The sequence below is a fragment of the Choloepus didactylus genome, chromosome 14 (assembly GCF_015220235.1).
Source record: "Choloepus didactylus isolate mChoDid1 chromosome 14, mChoDid1.pri, whole genome shotgun sequence".
In the NCBI taxonomy this organism is placed as follows: domain Eukaryota; kingdom Metazoa; phylum Chordata; class Mammalia; order Pilosa; family Megalonychidae; genus Choloepus; species Choloepus didactylus.
Genome location: NC_051320.1, coordinates 99286781 through 99307046, shown reverse-complemented (window position 1 = coordinate 99307046; position 20266 = coordinate 99286781). Strand labels below are relative to the sequence as shown.

The 20266-nt window shown below is 52.6% G+C and overlaps 2 protein-coding genes across 6 annotated transcripts; both read left to right on the top strand.

Moving 5' to 3' along the window:
* The first annotated feature begins 33 nt into the window (after positions 1–33).
* Positions 34–2943, top strand: FBXL6 (F-box and leucine rich repeat protein 6). Of its 2 annotated transcripts, XM_037803057.1 has the most exons (9): positions 34–374; positions 595–753; positions 914–977; positions 1256–1387; positions 1461–1568; positions 1644–1757; positions 1829–2060; positions 2150–2396; positions 2693–2943. In XM_037803057.1, exons 1-9 carry the CDS (start codon positions 40–42, stop codon positions 2841–2843), a joined length of 1542 nt encoding a protein of 513 aa, XP_037658985.1. In that variant the 5' UTR covers positions 34–39; the 3' UTR covers positions 2844–2943. The 2 variants fall into 2 exon arrangements, with proteins under 2 accessions (XP_037658985.1, XP_037658984.1); XM_037803056.1 differs by having other exon boundaries at positions 2150–2836.
* Positions 2944–3079: 136 nt separating this feature from the next.
* On the top strand, positions 3080–5490 carry TMEM249 (transmembrane protein 249). Of its 4 annotated transcripts, none has more exons than XM_037803060.1 (5): positions 3080–3672; positions 3857–3951; positions 4053–4248; positions 4380–4465; positions 4735–5490. In XM_037803060.1, exons 1-5 carry the CDS (start codon positions 3537–3539, stop codon positions 4921–4923), a joined length of 702 nt encoding a protein of 233 aa, XP_037658988.1. In that variant the 5' UTR covers positions 3080–3536; the 3' UTR covers positions 4924–5490. The 4 variants fall into 4 exon arrangements, with proteins under 4 accessions (XP_037658988.1, XP_037658991.1, XP_037658989.1 ...); XM_037803063.1 differs by having other exon boundaries at positions 3857–4052; positions 4185–4248; positions 4403–4465; XM_037803061.1 differs by having other exon boundaries at positions 3857–4052; positions 4185–4248.
* Positions 5491–20266: the final 14776 nt, after the last annotated feature.

The window sequence follows — 20266 nt, the reverse complement described above, 5'->3', positions numbered from 1 at the left end:
CCCCGGGGCCCGGCCCCGCTTCCGCCTGGCGTCGCGGCCATGGCTCCCGGGGCGGCCCGGCGGGCGCGGCGGAGGCCCCGGGGCGCGCTGGCGGCCGGGGCGCGGGCCCGCTCGGCCGAGGACTGGTGGTGGGAGCGGCTGGCGCCGAGCGGCTCCGGGTACCACCTGCTGCCGGCGGACAGCATGCTGCTGGTGCTGCCCGGCCCGGGCCCCGCGCGCACCGCCGCCGCCAAGCCCAAGGCCAGGCCCCGGGCCGAGCCTGAGCCCCAACCCGGGCCCGACCCGGGCTGGGGCGACCGTCTCCCCTTGGAAATCCTGGTGCACATTTTCGGGCTGCTGGTGGGGGCCGATGGGCCCGTGCCCTTCCTCGGCAGGTACCACTCCTCCCAGGGCCCGCCCAGCCGACCTGCTGCCCACCAAGCGCGTGGTGGGATGAGGGGCCGAGCGCGCGCTCTCGCAGCTGGCGCGCTGAGCTGGGGTGCCCGCCACGCTGCAGGGGGAGGCCCCTCCTTCTTAGAAAACGCCCCAGTGGCAGCCTTTGGGGGGGCCATCTCCCCCGAGAGACCCGATCCCTCAGCAGAGCTGTTCTCCCAGGGCTGCCCGCGTGTGCCGCCGCTGGCACGAGGCCGCTTCCCAGCCGGTGCTCTGGCACACAGTGACCCTGTCGCCCCCGCTGGGTGGCCGCCCTGCCAAGAGCGGAGCCAAGGCCGAGAAGAAGCTCCTTGCTTCCTTGGAGTGGCTTATGCCCAATCGGTGAGGGGTCCCTCCTTCCCCTGCCCCCTCACTCCACCTGTGTGGTGTGTGGAAAGCCCTGGGCCTCTTTCCATTCCCTCCAACGCATTGGGGGTAGGGGACGCAGAAAGAGCGAGCTGCGTGGGAAGCTCTGGCAGCTCGCCCTCTGCTGTCGGCCCAGGTTCTCCCAGCTGCAGAGGCTGACCCTCATCCACTGGAAGTCCCAGGTACACCCCATGTTGAAGGTGAGCTTCAGGCTGCCCGGCACACCAGCCATGACACTGGGGTTGCCCAGTACTTCCAGGAAGTGGGTCAGGCACCACAGGCCCACACACACTGGGCGGCTGCCCCTGGAGACACTGCCCAGCTGTTTCCTGTCATCTCTTCCAGCAGTTTCTCCCTGCACTCAGCAGGGTGCTGTCGGAGGCGGGGGGACCCAGGGGGCCTTGTTGTGTGTGGAAAGGTCATAGCTGGGGCTTATCCCTTGCCCACAGCCTCCCCTCTCTCCCCTGGCTCCCCACAGCTGGTTGCCGAGTGCTGTCCTCGGCTCGCCTTCCTCAAGCTTTCCGACTGCCATGGTGTGAATGCTGACACCCTTGCCACGCTGGCCCAGGCCTGCCCCCAGCTCCACAGCCTGGATCTGCAGCACTCCACGGTGAGCCCTTTATCTCCAGGGGCCCCAGGAAACCCTGTGCTGAGGTGACAGTATCCCCATGCTGGGTCCCCAGGTGGAGTCCACAGCTGTGGTGAGCTTCTTGGAGGAGGCAGGCCCACGAATGCGCAAGCTGTGGCTGACCTACAGCTCCCAGACAACAGCCATCCTGGGTGCACTGCTGGTAGGTTGACACTGGTGGGAGCTGCTGAGCCTGAGCCTGCCAGCCGCCGACCCCTGTGCTCTCCCACCCCTGCAGGGCAGCTGCTGCCCCCAGCTCCAGGTCCTGGAGGTGGGCACTGGCCTCAGCTGCAACACCACGCCCCTCCAGCTGCCTGTCGAGGCCCTGCAGAAAGGCTGCCCCCAGCTGCAGGTACCCAGTGCCCCACCTCACCCCCCTCGCCCCACCCCACTTCCTGGCTGCAGCCTGCTCCTCACCCTTAGGTGCTGCGGCTACTGAACCTGATGTGGCTGCCCAAGCCTTCCGGGCGAGGAGCGGCCCCCGGCCCAGGCTTCCCCAGCCTGGAGGAGCTCTGTCTCGCCAGCTCTGCCTGTAACTTCGTGAGCAATGAGGTGCTGGGCCGCCTGCTCCACAGCTCCCCCAAACTGCGCCTGCTGGATCTCCGCGGCTGTGCCCGCATCACACCCGCCGGCCTTTGCAATCTGCCCTGTCAGGGTCAGCTGTCCCTGGTGGGCAGCTGGGTGGGGGGCGTGGAGTGGACCCTCGCCCCCTTGGCAGCTCATGCCTGTGCCTCCCACCTCCAGAGCTTGAGCAGCTGCACCTGGGCCTGTACAGCATGTCAGACCGGCTGATTCTAGCCAAGGAGGGCAGCCCCCTGTTGACCCAGAAGTGGCACCGCACCCTGTGGGAACTGGACTTGAGTGGCCAGGGCTTCAGTGAGAAGGATCTGGAGCAGGCTCTAGCTGCTTTCTCAGGTGCCCCCGGGGGCTCCCACCCTGCCCTGTGCTCCCTCAACCTCAGAGGCACCCAGGTCACACCGAGCACAGTCAGGTCAGCACCCCCGCCCCAGTCCCTTGGAACCGGTATGGCTTGCCACCCACCCTGTCCGCCTGGGGCTCCAAGGTGTGTCCTGCCCGGCTCACTGCCCCCAGTGGTCAACAAGGGGACTGCACACTGGCCAAGCCCCTGTTTGGGGCCAGCCCTCACTTGGAGCTCCTAGGCTCCAGGGACTCCAGGGTTACTGGCCTTGGGCCTTGATGGCTGTGGGTGGCAGAGAGGGCTCTGCCGGGGCCTGGGTCTGCAGGGGACAGCAGCTCAACTCCCACGGGCCTGCTCTGCCCCCACAGCTCAGTGATCAGCAGCTGCCCGGGCCTGGCATACCTCAACCTGGAGTCCTGCCGCCACCTTCCCCGGGGCCTGAAGCGGGCCTACCGGGGCCAGGAGGAGGTCCAGTGGTGCCTGGAGCAGCTGCTCGCCAGCCCCCCCTCCCCCAGCTAGCTGGCTGCAGCCCCCAGGCTCCTCAGCCAGACCTCCCCTCTACCTTGTTCCGGTTTTGTATGTTTGAACATTTTGTTACAATAAAACGTTCTTAGACAGACTGAGGTCTGCGGGGTAGGGTGAGGTGTGGAGACCAACGAGGCAAGCACTGCAGGCTGGAGGGTGGAGGGTGGCTGGCATGGGCGTGGCGGTGGCCTCCACAGGCCCCCACTCCTCTCTTGGAGCACCCTCTGGGACACTGAGTGGAGCTTTCCCCAGTGGTGTGGGGCTCTGGCCCCGGGCAGAGGTGGCTATGGTGAGGCAGGGGTCCGTGGGGTACCGGCCTGCAGACTGCTCTCTGCTCAGGCCTGAAGGCCAAGTCCCGCCACCCACCCTTCAGGTGAGGTATGAACCAGGCTGTGCCAGGGCCTCCAGCGGCGTGGGGGCAGGCGCGCCCCCCACCGGGGCTCCCGGAAGACAGCGGTCAACAGAGCGGCCCCTTCTAGAACCCGCGGCCACGGACTTCTAGAACTCGCGCGCGGCCCACCCTGGGCCGCCACCTGGCCTCGCTGCCCTGACTCGTCCGCTGCTCCTGCCCCCAGCCCTGGAAGCTCTGGCCTCTCGGGTACACGGGCGGCTGTGGGCAGTGGGCGGCGGCTGTGGGTGAACCCGCCCAGCTGACGCCAGTGCCTGCTCCAGGACGCCAAGGGCCGCATGAGCGGCCTGCCCACCACCTCCGGGTGCAAGCGCTTCCACCTTTGGGCCCTGGGATGCTTCTGCACCGAGCGCCACCTGGCCAAGCGCCTCAAAAACAACAGCTTCTACCCGTTCACGCAGCAGCTGCCCAATGGTGCGCGCGGGCGCGGCGCGGCGGGCTGGGGTGGGGGCAGGGTCCCGGACCTACGGGTAGGGGGCGGAGCCCGGCGGGGCCGGAGACCCCAGGCCGAACCGGGACCGCAGCCCCGAGCGCCCGCGTGGCAGCTGGGGGCGCCGCTGGGGCGGGCCGGGCCATGCTCACGCGCCGCCGCCCCCAGTCTTCGTGCTCGAGTACTACCTGGACACGCTCTGGAAGGGGATGGTGCTCTTCGTCGTCTGCCTCCTCCTGGTCAGCTTAGGCCCCCTGAGCAAGGTCTGCGCTCCTGGGCCCGACCCTCACGGCCTTCCTCCCCCGCGGGGCCCCGCCCCCGCGCCCTCCGCCGCAGTTCGCACGGTCTCCCCGTGGCCCCGCAGGTGCGGAACCAAGAGACGTGGGCCTTCCCCGCGTGCGGCGTGGTCGTGGGCCTGTGGCTCATGATCTCGTCGCTGCCGCGGCGCCGCCTGGTGCTGAACCACACGCGCGGCATCTACCACTTCTCCATCCAGGGCCGCACCGTGTGTCAGGGCCCCATGCACCTGGTCTACGTGCGCCTGGCGCTCAGCTCGGACGGTGACGCGCGGGCGCGGGGCGGGGCGGGGGCTGGGGCGGGCCAGGGCCAGGGTGGGGCGGGCGCGGGGCGGGACTGCAGGCCGCTGCCCCGCCCTGGGAGCCCCCGCCGAGCCCCCGCCCCGCCTCCGCAGCCTACGGAAAGTGCTTCTTCCAGCTGGTGCTGTGCGGCCACCAGCTGGAGCCGCTGGTGCTGGTGCAGCTGTCGGAGCGCTACGAGGTGGGTCCCGCCCGGGTCTCGGGCACGCCCCCTTTGAAGGCACTGCCTCCCTTTCCGCGGGACAAAATGTCACTTAACACGGTAGGGTCTTAGGACGGGCCCCGGGGCGGCCATCGCGGCGCTCGGACCCGCGCCTCGGCGCTGGGGGCCGTCTTAGAGGGGTGCCGGGCACGGCCGGGGGCTGCGGCCTGGCAAGGGAGGGGACACCGAGGGGGCGCGGCGCGGCCTCTCCTGGCTGGGCAAAAGCTGACCGCCGCCCGCTCCCGCAGCAAATGGAATTCCTGGGCCGCCACATCGCGCGGAAACTCAACATTAACTATTTCGACTGCCAGGCCATGTCCTACTGGCACGTGGTCCGCCACTGGCCGCTGGGGAGCGCCTTCAGCCCGGGCATCGTTCAGCGCAGGGACCACGCCTACAGCAAGCCGTCCCGCTCCCTGACCGAACTGGACGTGTGACGCCGCCTCCGCACACCCCCACGCCCCCTCCCAGAGCTCCATTCTGCACCCCCATACCCGGACCCCAGCCCACGAACCCTCCCGTCTTCATCCTGGGGCGGCTACGGCGAGACCCACCCACTGACCTTCCTCTCAATAAAGCTGCCGATTCCCTCTGGAGCCGGGTCAGGCCGGGCGGGGCCTTGCTGGTGGTCACCTCCCGGGCCTCGGGGAGCCCGTCTTGGCGCCGCCTCTCCCTCCTGCTGGAGCAAACCCAGAGCGCGGCGTCCGAGCCCCGCTCCAGCCCCGCGCGCCCCCCGGCCTCCCCGCGCTCCCTGTGCGTTGGGAATCCCAGGTGCCGGGATCTGATTGGTCCAGTCTAGCGTTCCTGGTCCAATCAGCAAAAGGTGGGGGCAGAGCCACAGGACAAACCCTGGGCTTGGGGGTGCATCGTGGACGGGATACACCCCAAAATTTCTGCTGCCCAAGTCCTAGGGAGTGGGCTACTGAGAGTGGAAGCCAGGGCTGAGGGCCTGCTGGGGTGGGTGGCCTCGGGATGGGCTCAGGGTGTCCTGGGAGTTGTGCCCATGCCTGCCTGGTGCAGGGGAGCTCCCGGGCCAGTACCTGAGGCCTCCTGGGGACAGGGACCTGCTGTGGGGGTTCCTGGAGGAGGCAGTGCCTCGTACTGCCAACCCGGCCCTCCTGCCTCTCCATTTTCCCTTGGAGCCCTGCTGCTGAGCCAGGTCATCTGGGACTAGAACCAGACCTGCTGCAAAATGAAAATGCAGAGCTCCTCTTTCAAAAAGGAAAAAGAATCTCAAGATGGCAACAGCCGACTGTGACATCAAGCATGCTGTGCCCCTGAGCGTGAGGCCCTGCATGACTGCCCAGACCACACACCCTGGACAATTCCCACATGGACACCTACCCACCCCCATAAGACCCTCCGTTATTCATGTCACAAGAGCAGGGACCCCTTTCCCCTCCAGAAGGTGCAAGCCCAGGTTGGCCCCAGAGTGGCTGTGCCGATGTCTTCCCATGGGGGAACAGAGCACAGTGAGAGCCATGGCACAGGCTGAGCTGGGTCAGGGGTCCCTTAGCAGAGGTCACTCAGGACTCCTGGGTGGATGGTCCAAGAGGGGACACAAAGAGTTAACCTGTCATTCCAAGGTGGGAGGTGGGGTGGGGCCTCCAGGTAGGGAGGTCAGGGAAGGCCTTTGTGAGGCCAGGAAATCCAAGCCTCCAACAGGGGTGTGGCACTCTGGGGAGGGGCAGAGGGGAAACCTGTGCAAAGGGACAGCTACCAGAAGGGACGGGACTGCTTGAGAAGCCACAAGGGGCCAGGCTGCTCAGTGATGGGAACTGGCGGGCAGGGTCCATGAGGCCACCAAGAGGGGGTGTGTTCCAGTTTGCTAATGCTGCCAGAATGCAAAACAGAAATGGATCAGCTTTTATAAAGGGGTTTATTTGGTTACACACTGTCCAAGGGAAGGCATCAGCAATCGGGTACCTTCACTGGAGGATGGCCAATGGTGTCCGGAAAACCTCTGTTAGCTGGGAAGGCACGTGGCTGGCGTCTGCTTGCTCCCAGGTTGCATTTCAAAATGGCGTTCTCCAAAATGTCAGTGTCAGCTTCCAACGGCCATCTTCAAAATGTCTGTCTCAGCTACCGCTAGCTGTGAGCTCCTTCTGTCTAAGCTTTTCTAGTGCTCCAGGAGACTAATCAAGGCTCCTGCTGAATGGGCGGGGCCACACCTCCATGGAAACACTGAACCAGTAGGTTCCAACCTAATCCACACTGACACGTCTGCCCCCACAAGACTGCATTAAAGAATATGGCTTTTTCTGGGGGACATAAATATACAAACCGGCACAAGGTGCTTCCTCTAGGTGCAGTGGGGAAGCCACTGGAGACTTGTGTTGACAGGAAATAACAAACTCAGCTGCAAGGCAGTGAAGGCATTTTGGGGGGTCTTAGAAACGCAATTCGTAGAGCACAGGTGTAGGTAGTCACTAAAACCATGTCGTCTCAGCACTTCTGGGCAAGGCTTCTTAGAGGAAAAGGTTTCATCAGTTGCTTGTGGTTGGTGGGTATTTGGGGTGCCCCAGAAGCCCTTCAGCTGAGTTCTTTATTTTGTGCTTTGCTTATGGGCTCTGGGTGTCCTCGGGGATTTGAGGAACATGGTTGCTTGAGGCTTTGCCTACTTTGGCAGTTTGTGATATCCGACTAGTATTTGCATAAAAGTTACCTCCAGAATGACTTCCTGGCCCTGTTTTAAATCTCAGCCATAGTGACTCTATTTTGTTTTGCTTCTTTTCACATTTCCCTCTTTTTGACTAAGATCTTTCCCTGAAAGCATCACTGGTCAACATTTGGTGTCAGTCCCCCAGTGCCAGGGAGGCTCACCCTGGGAGCCATGTCCCACATAAGGGGAGGGCAGGGGGCTCATGTGCAGAGTTTGGGTTAAAAAAAGGCAACATCTGAGCAACAAGGAGGTGTTCAGGGGGTGACTCTTGGGCAGTTATTATAATTAGGCTGTTTCATCTTTACAGAAGTAAGTATAAGTGCAAGCATCAAATCAAGGGCTTGGTACATTAGCATGGTTCGGGAGGTAGTGGTGGCTGTTATTCTAAATAAGAAATGTTATAATGACTATAATAATTTTTAAATTCAATTTTATTAAGATATATTCACAAACCATACAATCATCCAGTGTGCAGTCAATTGTTCACAGTACCATTATACGGTCTTGCATTCTTCACCACAATTTTTGAACATTTTCATTACCACCAAAAAAAAAAAAAAGAATAAAAATTAAGTAAAAAAGAACACCTAAAACGTCAATACCCTCCATCCCTCCGTATTATTCATTTATTTTTTTGTCCTTATTTTTCTACTCCTTTGTCCATACACTGTATAAAAGGAGTGGGAGCCACAAAGTTTTCACAATCACATGGTCACGCAGTGTAAACTATATAGTTACACAATCACCTTCTAGAGTCAAGGCTACTGGGTTGCAGTTCAACAGTTTCAGATATTTCCTTCTAGCTGTTCCAATACACTAAAAACTAAAAAGGGATAGCTATATGATGCATAAGAATAACCTCCAGAATGACCTTTCAACTCTATTTGAAATCTCTCAGCCACTGAAACTTTATTTTTTCATTTCTCTTCCCCCTTTTGGTCCAAGAAGTTTTCCTCAATCCCATGATGCCAGGGCCAAGCTCATCCCTGCAAGTCAAGTCCCACACTGCCAGGGAGATTTACACCCCTGGGAGTCATGTCCCATGTAGGGGGAGGGCAGTGAGTTTACCTGCCACATTGGCTTAGAGAGAGAGGCCACATCTGAGCAACAAAAGAGGTTCTCTGGGGGAGACTCTTAGGCACAATTATAAGTAGGCTTAGCCTCTCCTTTGCAGTAACAAATGTCATAAAGGCAAGCTCCAAATTTGAGGGCTGGACCTTCTAAATTGGTATCCTCAATGCTTGTGAGAATATCAGTAATTCCCTAACAGTAATTTATTTAAAAAGGACTAGCAAGGTTTGAAATATGCTACAAACCCAGTCTGCCCAAGATCTAAGATCTAGCCAACTAAGTAAGTCTCAAGCTCCAGGGTCCCCTGGTTCATGTAACATTTGAATTTTCTCTCTGATGTCTTTAATGTCTGTCCAGGCTTGAATGCCTGTGGGTGCGGCTGATAACTGTGGTCCTTCCAGGGAACCTAAATTAGTGCAGACCAGCGATTTGACAGATTGCCTCGGTCAGCAGCCCTTTGTATCTGGGGAAAGGCTGGGGAAAGGCAAGGACCAGGAGAGAGGGTAAGGGCGAGAGTAAGGAGTTTAAAAGGGGTGGGGTTCATTATGGGAGGGACAGAGATGCACTGGGTACAAAAGAAGGGCTGAGGGAGGAATGTAAAATGCAAATAAGAGAATAACAGGATAATGACGAAGATTATAGCAGGCATTACTGTGTTCCAGAATCAGGTCTGCTCCTGGTTCTTGGGTGAGCTGTCCACATCACTTGTCATCTGCTGGGTGACGTAAGCCTGAGATCAGCAGTAAGTATTAATTCTAGAGGCCCGGTTCCGGGTTTGGGATAGCTGTCTGCTCTCCCGTCTACTTCTGGTGCTTGCTAACTTTGATCTCAGTCCTCAGTAGGAACAGATTTCCAGGCAGGGCTGGGAGCTTTCTTTAACCGAGAAATGTGGAGCCAAGAATCAGTCCCTTCTAGTTTAGCTGCACATGGATCAAAGTGCCGACAGGATCCTTTGTAGTGAGGTTGGAGCACATCTTCATGCAGGTGTCTTTTCCAGTGTACAAAGTCGCCACAATGAAGACTGTGGTTTTGAATGTCTTCTCTTGGGAGTGCTCCATGAGGGGATTGTTCTACCAAGGTTTCTTTTCCTTTTTTTAAATGTTTTGATTAGTTCTTAACAATAGGTTAGCACATTTCCTTCCATGAGGCTTGGCTCATATATTCTAGAGTTTATTTTCATAGGTCTCCCTATTATAATTTGAAATGGGGATAACGTAGTTTTCCAAAAGGAGTGCATTTTAGATTTAATAAGACTGTAGGGAAGGTGTTGGCCATGGTGGATTGGGGGTTCCATGAATGTAGCTAACTGAGTGTTAATTATACCGTTTGTTCTTTCTATGAAGCCTGAGGATTGGGCTTGAGAGGCGCAAATGAAAATGTTGCAGAATAGGCCACATCTCGCATATCGTCTTCATGATTTGTCCTGTAAAGTGGATTCCTTGGTCACTGTGAAGTTCTGAGGAAATTCCCCAATTTGGAATTATTTTTTTTAATACCTTTGTGACAGTAGCAGCAGTGGCTTGTCTACAGGGAACGGCTTCTGTCAAATGGGAGCACACGCAAATCATTAAACATATTTATAGCCTTGGGATGGGAGTAATTGAATAAAGTCCAATTGCAAAATTTCAAAAGGTTCAGTTGGTGAGGGAAAATGTCCTTGGGAGCTAGGAAAAGATTTTCTCAATTATGCTTGGGACGAATTAAACAATTGTGAATATATTTTCATAGCTATTTTAGGGGATGGTTTCCAAAAATACAGCTTTCCTCAACTTACCATTTTATCAGTATTCCAGTGAGACATGTGATGAATAATTTCCAAAACTGCTTCCTAGTGGCAATCAGGAAAAAGGACTGATGTACTATTAGGGACAAATCATGATTTAATTGCAGGCTTATAAAAACAGCCAACATTTTCCCATTTTTTATTCTCCTGAGTAGGAGCGTTTTGTTGCACCTCAAGGAGTAATATTTTTATGTTTCCAATGGAGTTATTTGGTTCAAAAGTCATTATACAAACAGGAATAGGATTAGAATTTGTAACTTCTCTTTCTGCAGCTGTATCTGCACGTGGTTTCCAGTGCTTTCCTCCATATTTGCCCCAGAATGACCAGGAATTTTAAATATAGCCAAAGCCTTTGGTAACAGTAAAGCACCGAAAATTTCTGTAACATAAGAGCTGGGGTTTTTCCACATTGGAGGCAAAACAAACAAACAAAAACAACAACAAAACAAAAACAAAAACAAAAACCCTTTTGTTTCCCAAACATCCCAAAAGCATGAACAACCCCAAAGGCATACCAACTATCGGTTTATGTTTTCCTGTTTTTCCTTCTGCAAGTATTTGGGTCCTTGTGAGGACAAAGAGTTCAGCTTGCTGGGCCGACGTAGGATTAGGTGAGGGATTTGCTTTATGATCTCATGGTTAGAGGTAGTAGCGTATCCAACACGATAGACTCCTGAGCTACCTTTAAGGTAGGGAAATCTGTTGGCAGAAAGGACTTCAGCAGAATGAGGGACACAGACAGCGAAGGGAAGTCCCATAATTGACTCTTCAATTGACTGAGAGTTTTGCTGGCATAGGATGGACCCCACGCAAGGGGGACATCCTTGGCCACGGCGTCCAGTTGCAGCTGGAACGTCCTAGAGGCCTGTGGTGTCTCCATGCTTTTGTGCAAGGAAACCTCAGGCTTTCCTTCTCTTTCTTGGATCGAGGAGTGAAAATGGTGATTTGTAATTAGGGTATCCCTGAGCTGGAGTGCTGGCAAACTATGCTTTATTTCCTTGAAGGAATTTTAAGTTTCATCCAAATAAGGGGCTCAATTTGTTCATCTGTAAGCAAAGCATATAAAGGTTGAGCCATCAAAGAAAAATTAGGAATCCAGTTTCTATGATTTCCTGCAAGGCCTAAAAATCCTCCTAATTGATGGGGGGTCTTGGGGGGAGAGGTTAGCTGCCTTGACCTAATTTGGGCAAGGCCTGGGGGAGGCCCTGGGGGCAGGGAGAGATGGGCAGGAAGAATTCAGCCTGTCAGCAGGCCACGGGGCGGGGACGAGGACAGGAAGAGGGTTGTGTTTACATTTTACTTCTTTGGCTAAAAGGACAGGACTGTGTATGGGACTTAATTCCTTACCCTGCTCTGATGAATCTGGTTCTTAGAGTTCCCTTAATTTCCCCTCTTGGGGGAAAGATTTACGTGCTTGGAATAATCCAAGGAGATCCCTTCCGAGAAGGTGACTTGGCTCAGCGCCTTTCAACGGAAGCTGACGAGTGCCTTGCAGGTGCCCTAACTGAAAGGGCCTTGGGGACACTGCAGAGGCCCTGGGTTTACGGGAGGCTCCCACCATTTCCGTTGTTTCTGTTCTCCGGAGAGGAGGGTGGTGGGATTCAAGACAGAGCAGGGGGCCGCACATTTCCCGGAGCCCCGACGCCCCCGTCTCCGACGGTCAGCTCTGTCTCGCCTGAAGGTGAGGCTTGGACGCCTGGAAAAGCCTCTGCCGGTCCCCGGGCGGCCCTCGCGGCACGAGGACGGGAGCCTTGCTCTCTCGGGGCCCAGAGCACGGGGGTGCTGCTGTTTCTGGGTGTTTGGGGCAGCCTCTTTCCCAGTGTCCAGGTTATCTACAGCAGTGGAAAGTACCGACCCCTGAGCCCCGGTGCCTAAAACGGCCACTGGAGCTTATTTGGCTGCTGTAACTGGAATTACAGCAGGTATAGTTCACTGTTTTTGCTTGGGAGGGTTTCTTTCCTTCTTTTTTCCCCAGCCTTTTTAAAGGTGTAATCTGACTGATCTGTAAGTTTTACTAAACCGTTAGGTTCCATTTTGGCCCAATTTAGTTGTTTACATTTTAGAGTGGTGCTTAGTTCTTCTGAAAGGCTGTTAAAATTAAAATTAAATAGAGTAAAATACTGTCAAGGTTTCATAGTTCAATATAGTCAAGACCTGAGAACTGTTTGATGTTTGTTTGAGCCTGTTACAATATTCAAATATGGGCTCACTGAGTTTCTGGGCACATTGTTGGATTTTTATCCAACTGATAAATTGGTGAAAAACTTCAGGTAGGATCTTATGAAGTCTCTTAGCCTAAATGCTTCAGTTTGTCAGTAGTTCTTCATCTTGAAAAGTCATTTAAGGGATTTTTCCGATTAGCTTTGCCTATCCAGATTTTGGCAGGACCTTCACCAGAGCCATGTGAGTTAACTGGGAGAGGTCTGTGTATCCAGGCTCATAAGTCTGAATGATAAGGTTGAATTCTTTTGCAAAACTGGAGTTCCAGATAATATTTCAAGCTTGATCATGCACTTAGATAAGTCTTTGTAAGTCTTTGTTAATTTAGTACTTGTTTCTTGAAGAGAGACAATGTTAACATTAGTTATACATTTGGAAGCTTCCAAGTATCAATTAAAATAAGTATCCCATTCAGGTTGCTTAATTTTAGAGCCTCTATTTTCTAGTTGAGTGCACAAATATACCAATTTAGTCATATCAAAAGTTTCCATTGTGGCCATTATAATTCTAGATTTTCTCTAGTGTGCCAGGTCCAGCAGGATAAGATTTTACATGATGCGGGACCATATATATGTAATATAAAATGTATCTTATTATATATATGTTTTACAAGAAACCAGCTGGTGAGCTAGATGGTGGTGCACCCTTGGAGTTCTTAGAGGATGGGAACCTGCTCTCTTAGTTGTTCTGATGGCGAGCGATCCTAAAGGCCAAGCCTGAGAGGATTTGTCTGGGTTTTGGGCAGGTGTGACATTTAGCAGTGCCTTTTACAGGTACTTGTTTTACGTGCTGGACACCCTGTGCTCTAGTTTTCTGACCTACAACCAGGTTTCCCTAGTTGCACAGAAATTGCCTTGAGAGTGGCAGGTGACCCTGTCAGTCTAGCCTGTCTGTGACCACCTGATCCTTTCACAGGAGTCTCATTCTTTGGAAGCTGAGCTTCTTATCAGAAAGTGGTGGGAGCTCTAATAGCATCTAAGTGCTCATCCTGTACCCACCAAAATAATTATTTGCTTGCTCACAGTCAGAACTGAGGTAAAATAGACTGTTACAGAGGCGTCCCTTCATTGAAAAAGAGCTCAGTACCAAAGTGGGATTTTTTAAAGTACTCATCGACAAATTTTCCTTGTATACCAAAAAGGGCAAACATAAAAGGGCTTTTGTCACCAGCCCAAAACAAAAGAACCAAGGTCAAAATGCTCTTTACCAGAAGACACCCAAAGATATGTCAGAACCTCACCCAAAAATAGAAGGGTTGGAACCAGCCGGACTCACAATAGGAACCCAGGGCCATGGGGGAGGTGACAGAGCTGGCACCACGCTCAGGTCCAACAGTGGCCCCAGAGCCAGGTCGGTGGTGAGTCGGATCCCGCTCCTGACACCACTTGATGTCAGCATAGAAATAACACGCTAGGCTGCAAGGCAACACAGGCATTTAATTCAGGGAGCACAGATTCAGGGAGCAACCCAAATTATGCCCCATCTTGACATTTCCAGGCAAGGGTTTTTAAAGGAAAAGAAGATTACATAAATTGTTTGTGGATATTTGGGCTGCTTCAAAATGTACTTCAGGTTAGATAGTTAACTGAGTTCTTTATCTTGTAGATTGTTTATGGTGTCCAGATATCCTTAGGATTTTTTTTTACCATTTTTTATTGAAATATATTCACATACCATACAATCACCCGAAGTGTAAAACAGCTGTTCACAGTATCATCATGCAGTTGTGCATTAATCACCACAATCAATTTTTGAATATTTTCATTACTCCAAAAAATAAAAATAAGAATAAAAATAAAAGTAAAAAGAACACTCAAAACACCCCATACCCCTCCTCCCCCACATTAGTCATTTACTTTTTGTCCCCATTTTTCTACTCATCAGTCCATACACTGGGTAAAGGGAGTGGGAGCCACAGGTTTTCACAATCACATGGTCACACCATATAAGCCACATAGTTATACACTCGTCTTCAAGAATCAAGGATTCTGGATTGCAGTTCAACAGATTCAGATATCTCCTTCTAACTATTCTAATAAACTAAAACTAAAGAGGGCTATCTATATAATGCATAAGAATAACCTCCAGAATGACCTCTCAACTCCATTTGAAATCTCTCAGCCACTGAAACTTTATTTTGTTTCATTTCTCTTCCCCCTTTTGGTCCAGAATGCTTTCTCAATTCCTCGATGCTGGGTCCAGGCTCATCCCTGGAAGTCACAACCCACATTGCCAGGGAGATTTACATCCCTAGGAGTCATGTCCCATGTAGAGGGGAGGGCAGTGAATTAACCTGCTGAGTGGGCTTAGAGAGAGAGGCCACATCTGAGCAACAAAAGAGGCCCTCTGGGGGTGACTCTTAGGCACAATTATGAGTAGGCTTAGCCTCTCCTTTGCAGTAACAAACTTCATAAGGGCGAGCCCCAAGATTGAGGTCTCGGCCTACTAAGCTGGTTGTCCCCAATGTTTGCAAGAATATCAGGAATTCCCCAGCTGGAGAGATTTAATCTTTCCACAGTTTCCCCCAGTCCCTCAATGGGGTTTTGCAAATACTTTTTATTCTCTGCCCAAATTACTCTGGGTTGTATCAGGGCTTCATGTTAACCTGTACAAACCAACAAGATCTCACTCTCTAGTCAAGGTTCCATGTAATTATGATATTTGCGCAAACTGACCATACAAGTTAAATTATATGGTGTGTTACAGAAAATAAAGATTTTGCACCAAATAAACATCTCTTCCTTTGGTCCCACACAGAAGCCAAAATTTTAGAACACAGTTAATATCTTCCTCTACCCTTCAGTCTGATCTACCCCAATCTCAACCAAGTCCATTTCATTCATATCTCCAATTCAAATCTGATCTCTTTTTCAGCCTCTTGTTCATGATAAAGTTTATCTGTAAATATTTAAAGCTCTCCCTCATTTTTCAAGGACAGTTTTGCCAGATATAGGATTCTTGGCAGTTTTTCTCTTTCTGTATCTTTAATATATCATACCAATGCCTACTTACCTCCATGGTTTTTGCTGAGATATCTGCACTTAATCTTATCAAGCTTGCCTTGTATGTGATGGATTGCTTTTCTCTTGTTGCTTTCAGAATTCTGTCTTTGACATTTGAAAATCTGATTAGTGTCTTGGATTAGGTATATTTGGATCTATTCTGTTTGGGGTATGCTGTGCTTTTGGGACCTGTAATTTTATGTCTTTCATAAGAGTTGGGAAATTTTCATTGATTATTTCCTCTATTATTCCTTCTGCTACTTTTCCCTTCTCTTCTCCTTCTGGAACACCTATCACATGTTTATTTGTGCACTTCATGTTGTCATTCAGTTCCCTGAGACCCTGCTCATATTTTTCCATTCTTTTCCCTACCTCTTCCTTTGTGTGCAGGATTTCAGATGTCCTGTCCTCCAGCTCACTGATCCTTTCTTCTGCTTCTCCAAGTCAGCTGTTGTATGTCTTCATTGTATTTCTCATCTCTTCTATCATGCCTTTCATTCCTGTGCTGGTTTGTGTATATTATGTCCCCTAGAAAATGCCATGTTCTTTGATGCAATCTTGTGGGGGCAGACGTATTAATGTTGATTAGATTGGAATTCTTTGATTGAGTGTTTCCTTGGAGATGTGACTCAATCAATTGTGACTAAAACATTTGATTGGATAATTTCCATGGAGATGTCACCCTGCCCATTCAGGGTGGGTGTTAATGGATCACTGGAGTCATCTAAAGGAGTTCACAGACAGAAGGAGCTCAGAGCAATGGAGAGTGACATTTTGAAGAGGAGCCACAGCTAAGGAGAGGACAAAACTCCCCAAAAGCAACATTTTAGAAAATGCCATTTTGAAATGCAACCTGAGAGAAAGTGGATGCAAGCCACATGCCTTCTGAGTTAACAGAGGTCTTCCAGACACCATTGGATATCCTCCAGTGAAGGTACCCGATTGCTGATGCCTTACCTTGGACACTGTATGACCTTAAGACTGAAACTTTGTAACCAAATAAGCCCCCTTTATGAAAGCCAATCCATTTCTGGTACTTTGCATAACAGCAGCATTAGCAAACTGGAACAACTCCCATAAGTTCTGCCATTTGTTTTTTCAAGCTTACAAATTCTTCCTTATGATCACCCAGTGTCTTCTTTATATCCTTCATCTCTTTTGTCATATTTTCTCTCAACTTGTTGATTTGATTTAAAAGATTTGCTTGAACGTTATAGAATTATAGAATCAGTTGTTTCAGCTCCTGAATCTCAGTTGAAGTGTTAGTTTCTTCCTTTGACTGGGTCATATCTTCCCATTTCCTGATGTGGCTCATGATTTTTTGCTGTTGAGGCATCTGATTTTCTTGATTGGTTTATTCTGGGAGGTTGTTTTCTCTCTTTTACCTATGGTTTTCTTGTTGGTTGACTTTGATCTCTATTCTTTTCTTTGTCTCCCTGGCCAGTTGTCAGATTGGCTCTGCCCCCGAGTCTTCCCCCCAAAATCAGGCACCCACTGTGACCTGCCCCAGGGTTGGGAGTAGGCACTGGGCACCCCAGCAAGTTCACTGTGTGTGGTAATACAGTTCTGCTGGCTTCCGGTGGTGCTGCATTTTCCACTGGCCAGCAAGACCTGGCTTTGTTTTGGGACCCTGCTTTAACAGTTGGGTCTTCCTTATTTCTCAGCCAGAACCAGGCTGGGTTTTGTGCAGGGCATGTAGACCAGCTCCTGTGGTCCTAACAAAGGGTCTGAAGCATCTTTTTAAAAGTGTTTCAGTTCCCTTGCATCTTCCGGGCTGTCCAGCAGATGCTGCTGTTTGGTAACTTAACCGTCCTCAGGGGCTGCTTTGCCTCCAAGCACAGGCTTCGTAGGACCCAGCAGAGCTGAAACTGTGGGAGTCCTGTGCTCTCACTTTGCCGGCCAAAGTCTGGCTGAGTGTGGGGCTCCACGCGTGGCAAAGTGCCCCTCAGCTGACCCAGCCCTCCAGCTGTCTCCGAGCCACCAGCTGCTGCGTCCCTCAAGGGTGGGGAAAGGGCTTTCAGACCCAGGGCTGGAGACAGTCTCTGCCCACGTTTTCTCCGTCTCTCTGTCCCTCACTGACCTGGGCCTGGAAATGTCCTCTGCTGTCCCCGGGGCCTTCAGACTGAGGGGTATGTGTCACTGCTGTGAGAGACCCCTGGCGGGGGGTCCCCTCTGTTGCTTCTGTGCCTCAGAGCCCGAGTGAGCGGGAGGGGAGAGGACAGCTTGTCTGGGACGGAAGATTCCTTCCCGATACTCCTTCACTTTCTTCAATTCGGCATCTGCAGGGTCCTTCTCCAGTCTGTATCCTCCTCCAGAGTTTCAACAATTCAGAACTGTCCTTTTCTTCATTGACTCTCTGGAGAGAGGTTTTCAGCAGCTGGTGACATTGCCATGTTGATGACATCCTCTCTGTCCTTGGGGTTTTGAGGAACATTCTTGCTTGAGGCTTTTTGCCTACTTCGGCAGAGTGTGATATCTGGCTGATATTTGCATAAGAGTAACCTCCAGAATGTAGACCCGGCATCGTGGGACGGAGAACATCTTCTTGACCAAAAGGGGGATGTGAAAGGAAATGAAATAAGCTTCAGTGGCAGAGAGAATCCAAAAGGAGCCGAGAGGTCACTCTGGTGGGCACTCTTACGCACAATTTAGACAACCCTTTTTAGGTTCTAAAGAATTGGGGTAGCTGGTGGTGGATACCTGAAACTATCAAACTACAACCCAGAACCCATGAATCTCGAAGACAGTTGTATAAAAATGTAGCTTATGAGGGGTGACAATGGGATTGGGAAAGCCGTAAGGACCACACTCCACTTTGTCTAGTTTATGGATGGATGAGTAGAAAAATAGGGGAAGGAAACAAACAGACAAACAGACAAAGGCACCCAGTGTTCTTTTCTACTTTAATTGCTCTTTTTCATTTAATTATTCTTGTTATTGTTGTGTGTGTGGTAATGAAGGTGTCAGGGATTGATTTTTGGTGATGAATGTACAACTATGTAATGGTACTGTGAACAATCGACTGTACGATTTGTTTTGTATGATTGCGTGGTATGTGAATATATCTCAATGAAATGAATATTTAAAAAAAAAAGAGTAACCTCCAGAATAACCTCACAACTCCATTTTAAATCTCTTAGCCATATTACCTCTATTTTGTTTTATTTCTTGTTACAGCTGTAAGTGAGATGCAATCGGAGCCAGTTGATGCAGGCTGTGTGGAGTGAGAGGCCCCAGGGGCCAGGAGTTTGCAGCTGGGACCAAGTGGGTGTGGCGGGAGGGGATCAGGGAGGCTCAGGGTTAGGTCCGAGCTTCGCGTTGGGGTCACAGCAGGCAGGGCTTGCTGGCAGCTGGGTGTGGGCTGGGGAAAGGAAGACACAGCTCAAGGCAGGTCCAGCTCCCAGCCTGGGCACTAGGGGTGGGGGCATCAGGGAGGAAGGTTGGGATGTGGCAAGCAGAGATTTTGAGAAGGGATTGCTGGGGACACGCTGGTGGCCGGATGCTGAGGCCCTGGGATGAGATGTCCCCTGACTAGAGGGCAGATGGTGAAGAGTGAGCTGAGGGCCCAGGATGGAGCCCTGGCATCCAACACACACAGGGTGGGCAGAGGGGAGGCCTGCAGAGGGGCAGGACAGGATGGAGACCAGGGAAGGAGCACAGCAGGGTGGGGTGGAGAGGATGGGGATGAGAAGGGAGGCAGGCCAAGACGGCACAGGGAGTCACTGCCTGGGGCAGGAAACAGCTCAGGGAGGGATGCTGTGTCCTTCGTGCTTTCAAAGGCACATTGGGGTGCAGGTGAGAACGGCCCAACAGATTTACGAAGCAGGGGAAGGGACATTTGCAGAAACACAGTTCTTGGCTGAGCAGAAGAGGTGGAGACGGGAACACAGGGGAAGGTGCAGGGTTGCTGCCCAGCCTACTCGCCCTCCTTTGGAAAATGTCTGGCTCGGTGTATGGTCCCACAGAATAAAGATTACATTCCCCAGCCTCTTGCAGATAAGTGGACGTCATCGTGAGACTAACTCCTGGCCACTAGGATATAAGAACTAATTTGTAATTTCCTGAGATTGTCCTTCAATGGAGGGAATGCCGTCTTTGTCATAACCTTCTCCCTCTGGACTGGAACGTCCCGCCGATGCTGAGGCCTGAGCTCCATATTGGGCCACGAGGGAGGACGCGAGAGTTAGGCTGGAAAGCACAAGGGGCAGCGCTGAGCCCTGAGACTGGAGCGGCCACCGGCCCTGAGCAGCCTGCACTGGACTCTGGGTGGGAGAGAAAACCTTCTGCAGCTTAAGCCGTTGCTATTTGGAGTTTCCTAACACTTGCATCGCAACCTGATTCTAACAGATGAACGGTGCTTATCAGTTTTGCGTGGCGGAGCAGGAGGCTTTAAGGAAATAGAGAAGGAAGCCACGGTCTTCCCCGAGAAGGGGAGGGTCCCTGAACAAGGAGAGCAGAGTAAGGTTTTCTGAGACCCGCGGGCATGGTTTATGCTTCTCTCTAGCAGAGCTCTGCTGCGTGGACGTGGGGGCAGCTCTGTGCCTCTCGTGTAGCTGGGATCTCCCGTGTGGCCGCGGCCGGCCGGGAGCTCCGTTGGGGCCAGGAGGTCCTCACGACCACTTGGCCTCCAGAGACCCTCTGGGGGCCCCTCGGGTGGCTATGGGCATCCAAGAAGGCGTGTCCAGAGGGCCAGGCCTGTGGGCCAGTGTCATCAGGCCTCCGCCGGCACCCGTCCTGCTAACGTCCCTTGGCCAAGCCCGAGTCAGTGTGGGAGGAGGCTGCAAAGGCATAAACCCTGGGGGGCAGGGCTCAGGGCGCCGCCAGTGAGACATCAGCTCAGAGGGACGGCTGCGCCAGGGCTGGGGGCGCTGGGGAGGCTGAGAAGCTGGGGCAGGTGAACTGGACCACGGGAGAAGGCAGGCAGAGAATGGGGTACCTGAAATGGGGATGACAAGGCACCAGGGGGACCCCCAGAGGCGGTGAGGGCTGGAGCAGGGGCAGATAGGGCTGCTGGAGCCGAGGCTGAGCTGGACGTCTTGTCT